Source organism: Capra hircus, chromosome 10, assembly GCF_001704415.2.
Source record: "Capra hircus breed San Clemente chromosome 10, ASM170441v1, whole genome shotgun sequence".
Classification (NCBI taxonomy): domain Eukaryota; kingdom Metazoa; phylum Chordata; class Mammalia; order Artiodactyla; family Bovidae; genus Capra; species Capra hircus.
Window position 1 is genome coordinate 86937248 of NC_030817.1, and position 12210 is coordinate 86949457.

Below are 12210 nucleotides of genomic sequence, written 5' to 3' on the forward strand. Positions count from 1 at the left end.
GAAAAACCATAGCTTTAACTTTGTAGGCAAAGTAATGTCTCTGCTTCTTAATACACTATCTAGCTTCATCATGGCTTTTCTTCCAAGGAGCAGGCATCTTTTAATTTCATGCCTGCAGTCACCATCCACATCCCAAGAAAATAAAGTCTGTCACTGTTTCCATTGTTTCCCCATCTATTTGCCGTGAAGTGATAGAATCGGATTCCATGATCTTCATTTTTTGAATGTTGAGTTTTAAGCCAGCTTTTCACTCTCCTCTTTTACCTTCATCAAGAGGCTCTTTAGTTCCTCTTCACTTTCTGCTGTAAGGGTAGTATCATCTGCATATCTGAGGTTATTGATACTTCTCCCGGCAATTCCAGCTTGAGCTTCATCCAGCCCAGCATTTCGCATGATGTACTCTGCATATAAGGTAATAGGCGGGGTGACAATATACAGCCTTGACGTACTCCTTTCCCAATTTGGAACCAGTCTGTTGTTCTATGTCCTGTTCTAACTGTTGCTTTTTGACCTGAATACAGATTTCTAGGAGGTAGGTAAGGTGGCCTGGTATTTCCATCTCTTGAAGAATTTTCCAGTTTGTTGTGATCCACACAGTCAAAGGCTTTAGTACAGTCCATGAAGCAGATGTTTTTCGGGAATTCTCTAGCTTTTTCTATGATCCAATGGATGTTGGCAATTTGATCTCTGGTTCCTCTGCCTTTTCTAAATCCAGCTTGTAATCTAGAAGTTCTTGGTTCATGTACTATTGATGTCTAGCTTGAAGGATTTTGAGCATTACTTTGCTAGCATGTGAAAAGAGTGCAATTGTGCCATAGTTTGAACATTCTTTGGCATTGCCATTCTTTGGGATTGCAATGAAAACTCACCTTTTCCATTCCTGTAGCTTCTGCTAAGTTTTCCAAATTTGCTGACATATTGAGTGCAGCACTTTAATAGCATCATCTTTTAGGAGTTGAAATAGCTCAGCTGGAATCCCATCACCTCCACTAGTTTTGTTTGTAGTGATGCTTCCTAAGGCCCACTTAACTTCACACTCCAAGATGTCTGGCCTTAGGTAAGTGATCACACCATCACAGTTATTTGGGTTAGTGACAGTTAATCACAGTTTTTTGGGGGTTAAGATCTCTTTTTTTATAGTTCTTCTGTGTGTTCTTGCCACCTCTTTTTAATATCTTCTGCTTCTATTAGGTCCATACCGTTTCTGTCCTTTATTATGCTCATCTTTCCATGAAATGTTCCCTTGGTATCTCTAACTTTCTTGAAGAGATCTCTTTCCCATTTATTGTTTTTCTCTATTTCTTTGCATTGATCACTAAGGAAGGCTTTCTTATATCTCCTTGCTATTCTTTGGAACTCTGCATTCAGATAGGTTTATCTTTCCCTTTTTCCTTTGCCTTTCGCTTCTCTTATTTTCTTAGCTATTTAATGTAAGGCTTCCTCAGACAACCATTTTGCCTTTTTGCATTTTTTTCCTTGGGGATGGTTTTTCCCCCCAAATGAAAGACATTATCCCGGTCTCAAGCACATATTTGGCTTGCTACAATTTTTAGTAAAAAAATTCCTTCCAAGAGAAAATCATTAGCATTCCAATGAACCATTTTAAATTATAAAATATGTTATAATCATTTAATGTCATATCACTTGGACTTCTCTGGTGGTGCGGTGGTTAAGAGTTCACCTGCCAGTGCAGGAGGCACAGGTCTGACCCTTGGCCCGGGAAGACTGTACATGCTGCTAAGCAGCTAAGCAACTGTGCCACTACTGAGCCTGTGCTCTGAAGCTTGTGCTCCGCAACAAGAGAAGGCAGTGCAATGAGAAGCCTGAACACTGTAAGGAAGACCCAGTGCCGTCTAAAATAAATAAATAAAAATTAAAAAAATAAAATCACATCTCTTTAGAATAGTTGATGAGTGCACTTAAGAGGCTGTACTAAGTTGCAAAATATTTTTCATCAATTATTTCCAGTAGATGGAAGAGAAAACTGGAAGAAAAAATCACCTCCTTGTGTGATACATAAAATGTAGTCCTCTTGATAGTTTAACGATGGTGGCATAGAATCATAGAACATTGGAAGTAGGAGGAAGCTTAGATATCAATTCTACTTTCTTATTTTACATGCCAGAAACCAAGAACTAGACAGGAGACATTACTTGTCGATTAAAGAAAGAATTGGAACTAATATCCATTAACACATTTAAATCTACAGCAGATGTTATATATATACATATTCCATGTTCTGTGCTGTGCTAAGTTGCTTCGATTGTGTCCGACTCTTTGTGACCCCATGGACCATGCCTTTCAGGCTTCTCTGTCCGTGGGATTCTCTAGGCATGAATACTGGAGTTGGTTGCTGTGGCCTCCTCCAGGGGATCTTCCTGACCCAGGGATCGAACCAGAGTCTGTTATGTTTCCTGCTTTGGCAGGCAGGATTTTTACCACTGGCATCACCTGGGAAGTCCATATATATTCCATACCCATTTAGAAACTACAAATGCCTCCTAATCACTGTCTGTTCCTCCAAACATTTGCAGGTGCAGGTGCCAGAAGAATTCGTCCTTTTATGCATCTCTGTTTACATGAGTAGATATCACGGGAAAGTCATGGTTTGAATTTTTGAATACTCAGACTAAGGGTATTAAGCTTAGAATACCCTACCATGGTGCTAGCTGCTGCTGCTGCTAAGTTGCTTCCGTCGTGTCCGACTCTGTGCGACCCCATAGACGGCAGCCCATCAGGCTCCACCATCCCTGGGATTCTCCAGGCAAGAACACTGGAGTGGGTTGCCATTTCCTTCTCCACTGCATGGAAGTGAAAAGTGAAAGTGAAGTCGCTCAGTCATGTCTGACTCTTCGCAACCCCATGGACTGCAGCCTACCAGGCTCCTCCTTCCATGGGATTTTCCAGGCAAGAGTACTGGAGTGGGATGCCATTGCCTTCTCCAACCATGGTTTTAGGGAACAGGCTATTACTATCTGGTGACAGCTTTGTGAACTTGGAGCTGTGAGCTGCTTATGGTATTCCCAGGCGATATCCCTAAGTTCATTATCACTTTGGATAGTAGAACTTATGGTGAAGAAACTCATATTTTGCTTTCCCAACCTCCCCCAAATTAGATTGTTTCACTTGTTCCATTAATTAAAAACAGATTCATTATAAGGCAGAAAATACAGAAAGAAAACTCCCCACCATTAAGTAAGCACTGTTAACATTTGGGGGGTTATCCTTACAGTATTGTGTGTGTGTGTGTGTATACATATATGCACACATTTTTTAAAAGTCATAATTTGGAGTCAGTTTTCAGGCTGTTTTAAAATATGCATTTTTACTTTGTAATAAATATTTCATTTTCTTCTAATGTAGTGTATTCTCCTAGTACATGGTTTTTTAAAAACAGCTTTCTGAGGTAAACACATTCAAACACTGCATGTACTAAAGGAGCACAACTTGATAAGTTTTGACACCTAGGAAATCATTTTCACAATCAATATAGTGAAGCCCCAGAATTTTCCTTCTGCCTCTTAGTAATCCTCCCTTTCCCTACTACCCACTTACCACCCCTGAGCACTGTTATTGATTTGCTTTTGGACACTGTAGCTTGTATTTTCTAGAATACTTTGTAAATGGATATGTACTTTTTAAATTAAATTTTTTCATTCAGCAAAATTATATTGAGATTCATCCATGTCTTTTAAGTTTTTCCACAGTGTCTTTTAAGTTTTTCCTTCTCATTGCTAAGTAGTATTTCACCGTAGGATATTCCACAATTTGTTTGTCTATCCACTTGTTGATAGATGTTTGGATTGTTTCCAGTTTGGGGCTATTACAAATAAAGCTGCTATGAACATTCATGTATAAGTCTGTATATACTTCCTTTTCTCTTGGGTAAATAACTTGGAGTGGAATGGCTGGATCATACATTAAGTGTAGGAACATGATTTTTTTTTTTAATGACTGAACAGAGGTTCTTTATTTAACCATAGTTTTTAAGAATATTGTTGAATATTTAGAATTTTATGATTTTTCACTGCTGTTGCAAATGATATATAACTTTTTGACTTAGGAATATGGATATAGATATTCAACTTGAGGAAAAAAAAACCACCCAAGATAATGAGTAGAAAGGCATTGTGAAGAAAACCTGGAGATAAAGAATATGTTGTTAGAAAATTCTGAGTTTTTTAATGACTGCAGAAGTATTTTGTGTCCTCTGCTGGGAAGTAAGGGCTTCCCAGGTGGCGCCAGGGGTAAAGAATCTGCCTGCCAATGCAGGAGACAGAAGATACTTGGGTTCAGTCCCTGGGTTGGGAAGATCCCCTGCAAGAGGGCATAGCAACCCACTCCAGTATTCTTGCCTGGAGAATCCCATGGACAGAGGAGCTTGATGGGCTACAGTCCATGGGGTCCCAAAGAGTTGGACACGACTGAGGCAACTTAGCACACAGGCACACTGGGAAGCAAAGTGGTGTGAATTTTTAAATGAATCAAAATTTGAATTTAAATTTGAAGTTTATTTTGCTGTTTTGTTGTAAGTTTATGGAACCATGATTTTATCATAACACTCCTTATGAGGCAACTGCAATAAACTTAGGTGTGGCCTTTTGTTTCTGGGAGCTATAATTAGCCATCTGGTATACTTTTTAACATTTTGTTAAATAAAAAAAATCTTAAAATGTAGCATTTTACTCACTTCTTTTTCTCTCCATATATGTATACAGTCACACATATATGATATGTATGATGATAAATGTGGAAAATGTGGAAGTGAGACAAATATTTACAGAATGGAAAAGGAATGCTTAGAAGGGAAACCACCATCATAAAACCCCCAAACCAAAACATGCTTATAGATGCCAAAGCTCTATTTTTCCATGTTATGTTTTAGGGTTTTCGTATAACAAAACAAAATTTGTTTTTACCAACAGATTTTTAAGCAGCAGTGACATGCTTATTATTTACTGTTTTGGTATCTTTCCCTCATTTACATAAATACCCCAGAAACCAGCAGTTTAAAACTAATAAATGCAAGGGCCCTCCATCAAGTGCAATAAAGTTTCATAACCATGAGTTAGGCTGTTAGAGTGAAAAATAAACCTATATATGTGGTTATGCAAGGGCTTTCTTGGGAAGTGTATAATCACATTTCAAAGTTAGAACTTCAATTTGAAGTTGCAATGTAATAATGATACTTAAACATTTATGCAGAATGCTTCATCTTTACAACACTTTCCCAACATTGGTCAATTAATCTCTACTGCTTCCCTAAGGAGCAGGTCATTTTTCTAGTTAGAAAGTTGAGAAAAGTATGGCCGGTTCAGAGAAAGGCAGGGCTGGGGAGATAGGTTTCTAGTCCTTATTATTCTGTGACTCTTTGGGATGTAACTCTTAATAGAATGCATCAGTATTCTGTTCCACAGAATTAGCAAAAAACAAAGACGGAAATAGTAGCTCAATCTACCTCAGGCTTTTAGACACAGCCCTACCCTTGTGAGGCACACTTAAAGAATGGGATACAGAAAAGATACGGAAGAGTCACTGAACATTCATTTCATCTGCATTTACCACTGATTGGACCAAACTTCTTTCAGTGAGAAAGGTGAAGTCAAATGCTTCCTCTCTCCCTGCAACCTCTACCCTCACATTATCTTGGCAACTTAATTTCTAGTTTTCCAAATAAGATTTACTGTGTTTAACACATTTAAAGAGTTGAACAAATGTGTTATGCACATTAAAGCCAGAGGAACAGTAAAACAAAACTAATGAACATTTACATTTTTGGAAGTATAATTAATGTATGCTTGAGAAATTCTTAAAGATAAACATTTAAATGTTAAAATACTTATTACCTTCCCCACAGGGACAGTCTTGGGAATTAATGAGATAACAAATGCAAAGTGCTTTGAGCTCTTTAGAAGAAAGGTGGCATAAAAATGATTATTAATTGTTAAAAGCTAGAAGATGATAACTAACATATTACTTAGGGTAAAATACATCTTTTTATACTTGAAAAATAGGATGCTTGCGATTCTTAGAATGATACAGCTGAAGTAACGCTTCCCAAACTCCTCCCAGGTTACTCTACATCCTCTTGGAAGTCTTTTCCCATTTCTTAACACCCATCTTTCCAATGAAACTATGGGGCATGATTTCCCATATTCCAGATTCTCCCACACATACCTATCATCAGTCCTCCACCTTACAGATTCATCCCCATAGAATTCTACTGATACTACTTTCTCTTCTGATTTATTTGATCATGTAGTTGTGATGCTTCACAATGCTGTCAGTTGCCCAAGTTTATGTTATGAGCAAGAAACACATGTAAGTTAAACTATCTTTATATGCTTTAACCAGCACATTAGAATTTGTTATAAAAGAGTATGTCCCTTACACAAGCTGGGACAAGTGAAACTGAACTTTCTACTCTATTTCAGTTCAGTTCAGTTGCTCAGTTGTGTCCGACTTTTTGCAACCCCATGGACTGCAGCACACCAGGCTTCCCTGTCCTTCACCAACTCCCAGAGCTTGCTCAAACTCATGTCCATTGAGTCGGTGATGCCATCCAACCATCTCATCCTCTGTCATCCCCTTCTCCTCCAATCTTCTCCTTCAATCTTTCCCACCATCAGGGTCTTTTCCGATGAGTCAGTTCTTCACATCAGGTGGCCAAAGTATTGAAGCTTCAGCATCAGTCCTTCCAATGAATATTCAGGACTGATTTCTACTTTATAAAACATGCTATTAATAGAATTTGTGTTGTGTGTGTGCTAAGCCTCTTCAGTCTTGTCTGACTTTTTGTGACCCTATGAACTGTAACCCTCCAGGCTCATCTGTCCATGGGATTCTCCAGGCAAGAATACTGGAGTGGATTGCCATGCTCTTCTCTAGGGTATCTTCCCAACTGGAGTCTCTTGTGTCTCCTGCATTGGCAGACAGTTCTTTACCACCAGCTCCAAATGGGAAGCCCAGAATTTGTGTAAATGAGTTTAAATCTCAAATTTCATTCAGCCCGAGACACGGGGTGAGATACCTTCACTAAATCTCTGTTTTCTCATGTGTAAAATGAGGACAGTAGTAGTATTTCTGAAAGATATAATTTAAAAATTTATATGAAGCTTCTAATACAGTACATATCTAGCCAACAATGTGTTCAGTAGAAGGTAAATGTAAGTAGATAGCGAAAAGTAGTTAAGCAGAAAGCACAATTTGCCACTGAACATCATTTATTTAGTTTCTTTAAAACCAGTATAAAATAGGTAAAATATAAAAGGAGATAATTATCATCATCCAGTAATGTGCTCCTAAATGTTTAGTTGAGTTTGCTTCTCAAACCATCACAAACATTCAATATTAAAGAATAGGTCATTTCTCTCACAAAGATAGCTCTATGGTTAAATGTATGCTTTTCCCCAAAACTTCCTGAAAATGGCAATCATTTTCAAAAAGTCCTCTTATTGACAAAGATTTCAGTTTCCCATTTAGAATAGTAAAAACTCAGTAAGTTATGCTGATTAATTTATGTTTAGGACACATTGTACACATATACATGATATTTTTTCAAACTTAGTTTACCAGTAGCACAGTATCTTTGCTATTCATACATGCTAAAAGATAATGGACTATGCTTCTTTTCAAATGTTCTGTAATTAAAACATTTCACTAATTTAATCTGGTCCTCTGGCTTCTTTCAGGTAATTACTTGAAGTGATTGTTTTATTATACCAATTTTTCTCCTTTGATTTTGAAGCCGTAGCTTTTTAGGTAGAGAACCTGACTCTCAATCACTTTCCAGTGAGACCTTAATCTGAATATAAGGCCTGAATTTGGAAACAGGCATTCTGTGGTGTCTGTTAATGATAGAGGCAAGAAGGAAAGTGCATTGTTTGAGAAACTGATTATGTGGGTAAAAAAAAAAAAAAAAAAAAAAAAGAGTATGGGAGAGTGAACTCATTTTACTCTTGCCAGCAGCTTGAGGCTCAAGAGTGCTAATCAAAATTCACATATAAAAACTTCCCTGATAGATTTTAACAGTTTTGTACTATTAAGAAGGGGATCTCACTATGTGAAAGATCCACTGCTGTGCTGAACAAAACAGAGACAGTTTTCTTTTAAAGTCCAGAGCAGATGAGAGCCATAAGGAGACAGAGGGTTTCATTTACTCTCAGGACACGACTGTGCCAGTGAACTAATGAGTCTCTTGGACCTTATGTTGCTCTGGCTTCAATCGAGGCGAGGCTCTAATGGGCATGTAGTACTTCCTATCCGTCAAGTGTCTGGACAATGGGCCCCTCATATGGATTTGAGCGATCTGGCAAGAAAAAGAGGTCATCGATGTACCTATCACAAGCAGGAAACCTGGCTAATTAGTCTACTTCCAACTATAGCAAAACAAAAGCTGACACACACACACACAAATGTTAATTGTTTTGCAGAAATTCAGCCTATTACTGAGGCAGAGTTAACACATTATTGAAATTCCATAGGTAATAAATACCCCTCTTTTCCTCAACACACTCAAATAGTTTTAAAGATACAAAGGTCATTCTTTAAAACAACTCTGTGATTTTGTGACTTGCATATTTCACCCTTCAGTTAAGCTGGATGATGTAGAAATACTTTCAACAGTTACAAAGCAAACACCAAGAGTGTCAACACTGCATAATTTTAACACTTTGCCCTTTAAAAGGTACTGTTGAATTAAGCTTGTAGAAATCCTACTGCTGTATTAATGGAGAGCTAGAGAATACAAATGTTTATTCAAGATAGAGGGCTGAGTTACACTGTTAAACTAAGAGCAGATACTGCCACCTAGATACATTCTGATTATTTAACTAGATGTTGGCTTATTTTACTTTTTGAAAAAAGGCAACAACAGACAATAGTGGCTTGGCACAATAAAAAGACAATGAGTGACGAAAGATCACTTTACAAATCCATAGAAAAGTAATTTTCTTGGGGAAAAAGAGACATTTCCATTTTGCCAAATAGCGAGGATTAAGCCTTTATTCAATTTTTTACATGCAGAAGACAAATTATTATTAGGAATAGGAAGAGAAAACTAGAGAATTTGTTTTTTTTTTAAAGCTTCATAATCCTGAAGTTTATAAAGAGATAGATGCAGAAGCGATATTAGTAAGACTTGTAACTTTCTTGATAGCTTATTTCTTCCTGTGTTTGGGAAGAGGAAGAGATTGATTGAAATGATAACACAAATAGGTTTTGGTTTAATAAGTAAAATAAGATTACTTAATAAACAATTTTTAAAGAAAGCATTACATTATAATCTACTCTGTTACCCTTCCTAGCAAATAAAGCAAACTAAATTTCCCTTCCTTTTATTCCTAACAGAAAAATGAATGTTGCCCATTTTTTGGCTTCAGATTGGAATCCAAAATCAGTAAAGTGTTCCAGGATCATTCATTTATCAGGTTTAGAGAGGGTTTTTAATGTTTGGACTGTAGGTTTTCTTCAAATCTCAACTTGTTTTCCTCTGTTACTCCCAGAATGGCTTCAAGGTCGTCAATGGTAGTCTGTAAATGAACAGTGAAAATAGTATTTGTTACTTAAAGACCTCTTACAAGTCTTCCATCCAGTCCCTCAAGCATTTGCTCCTTTTTAAAATTAAGTATGGTTTAGATCAGTTCTGCTCAAAATGTGTTCCACTAACAAGCAGCAATCTATTAATTGTTGGTTTTCAGTCTTTAACAAAATGGGTTAAAAACTGAGAGGAAGAACTTGGAAACCTTTATAGAGATTTTTGTGTCTGTTAAATATAATGAAAAAATGGGCTTCTGTTTAATATGACTTTGATTTTTTTCATTTTATTTTTCTAGTAATTCATTTTTGTTGTATTTCACATATGTATTGATGGATAATAGATCAGAAAAAATACAACAAACAGGTCCTTCAATGCAGTTAATTTGAGATGCCCTAGTCTGCTGCTGCTGCTGCTAAGTCGCTTCAGCCGTGTCTGACTCTGTGAGACCCCATAGATGGCAGCCCACCAGGCTCCGCCATCCCTGGGATTCCCACTGGAGTGCGATGCTGTGGTCTAGTCACCCTAAAATGAGGACTAGTCGGCTGATGGGAGCATTTATTTCCATTGGCTTGGGGGAGGAAAAGTGGCACATTTCCATGCATTTTATTAAGTTTTTTTTTGAGGTAAAATTCATATATCATAAAATCCACCCTTTTAAAGTGTATAATTCAGTGGCTTTTAGTATATTCATAAGAACCTATTACTCTGTGTTATTCCAGAACACTTTGATCACCTGAGTAGAAATTCTATACCCATTATCTGCCATTCCTCATTTTCTACCTCTCCTACCTCCTGGTAACCTCTGATCTATTTTCTATCTCTGTAGAATTGTCTACTCTGGACATTTCATGTAAATGAATCATATAGTATGAGCCCTTTGTGTCTCAGCATAATGTTTTCAAGATTCATCCATTTTGTAGCATGGGTCAGAACTTAATTTCTTTTTTATGGCTGAATAATATTTCATTGTATCTGTTATCTATTTTTACTTTGGTTGTTTGCACTTTAGGTTTTATACCTAAGAAACCATTGCTAACCACAGATCATGAAGATTTATACTTAGTATTCCAATGTATGAATTATTATTCATTTAATATGATATAATGGAATTCACCCATTTATCTGTTGATGGGTATTTGGGTTGTTTCTACCTTTTGGCTCTTATGAATAATGTTTCATACTAATATATGTTTTCATATGAGCATATATTTTCAGTACTCTTGGGTATAAAACTGGTGTGGAATTGCTAAATCATATGGTAATTCTGTTTAACATTTTGAGGAAATATGAAACTATACATGGCAATGACACCATTTTATATTCCTATCAGCAATGTATGAGGGTTCCAGTTTCTCTGTATCCTTGTCAGTGGTTGTTATTATGTCTTTTTGATTGTAGCCATCTTAAGTGTGTAGTGGAATCTTATGGTTTTGATTTGTATTTCCCTAATAACTAATAATGTTGAGTGTTTCTTCATGTTTTTACTGTGTATTTGTATATTTTCTTTGACAACAGTCTATTCAAGTCCTTTGCTCACTTTTTAATTGGATTATTTGTTTTTCTGTTGTTAAATTGTAAGAGTGCTTTATATACTGTGGACACTAGAGACATCATATATATGATTTGGAAATAATTTCACCAATTCTGTAAGTTGTCTTTTCACTTTTGTAAGTATCCTTTGGTGTACATAGAAGTTGTCAATGTTGATGGAATCCAACTTAGTATTTTTATGTTGCTTGATTGAACTTAATGTATCATATCTAAGAAGCCATTGCTAACCACAAGGTCTTGAAGATTTATACCTGTTTTCTTCTAAGAATTTAATACTTTTAACTCTTACATGTATGTCTTTAATCCAGTTTTACTTAACTTTTGTATTTGCTATGGAGTTGAGAGGTACAACTTCATTCATTTGCATGTGGATGTCCATTTGTCCCAGCACTATTTATCAAAAAGACTATTCTTTTTTCATTGAATGGGCTTGGCGCTTGTTGAAAGTCAATTGACTGTAAAAGTGAAGGTTTGTTTTTGGACTCTCAATTCTATTCCATTCATCTATACATCTATTCTTATGACAGTACCACATATTCTTGATTACCGTAGCTTTGTAGTAAGTTTTTAAAATTGAGAGGCCCTCTAACTTTGTTCTTTTTTCCCGAGATTATTTTGACTATTTTGGATCTCTCAAATTTCCAAATGAATTTTAGGATTATCTTGTCAATTTCTGCAATAAAGCCAGCTAGGATTTTGATAGGAATTGCAATGAATATGTGAGTCAATTTGGAGGGTACTGCCATTTTAGCAATGTTAAGTTTTCTGTTCCATAAACACAGAATGTCTTACCACTTATTTAGGTCTCCTTTCTTTTATGCTGTTTTGTAGTTTTCAGCAGATAGGTCTTGTACTCATTCTGCCAAACTTATTTGTAAATATTTTATTCTTTTTTATTTAAAAATTAGTTTTAGATGGTTCATTGCTGATGTATGGAGATACAACTGATATTTATATTGATATATAGCTATTGGGTCTTACAAACTTGCTGAATTTATTAGTTCCAACAGATTATTTCTGAGTTCTTTAGGACTTCTATATACAAGATCATGTCATCTGTGAATAAAAATAGTTCATTTCTTTCCAAACTTGGTGCCTTTTATTTCTTTTTCTTGCCTAAC

The 12210-nt window shown here is 36.3% G+C and overlaps 1 protein-coding gene across 1 annotated transcript in view; it reads right to left on the reverse strand.

Annotated features, from left to right (window-relative positions):
- Window positions 9444-12210, reverse strand: part of IQCH (IQ motif containing H) — a 145464-nt gene continuing 142697 nt past the window's right edge. Inside the window, exon 15 of the mRNA XM_018053786.1 lies at window positions 9444-9530. Within this exon, the coding sequence (XP_017909275.1) occupies window positions 9444-9530 (87 nt within the window). The remainder of the gene's footprint in view (window positions 9531-12210) is intronic.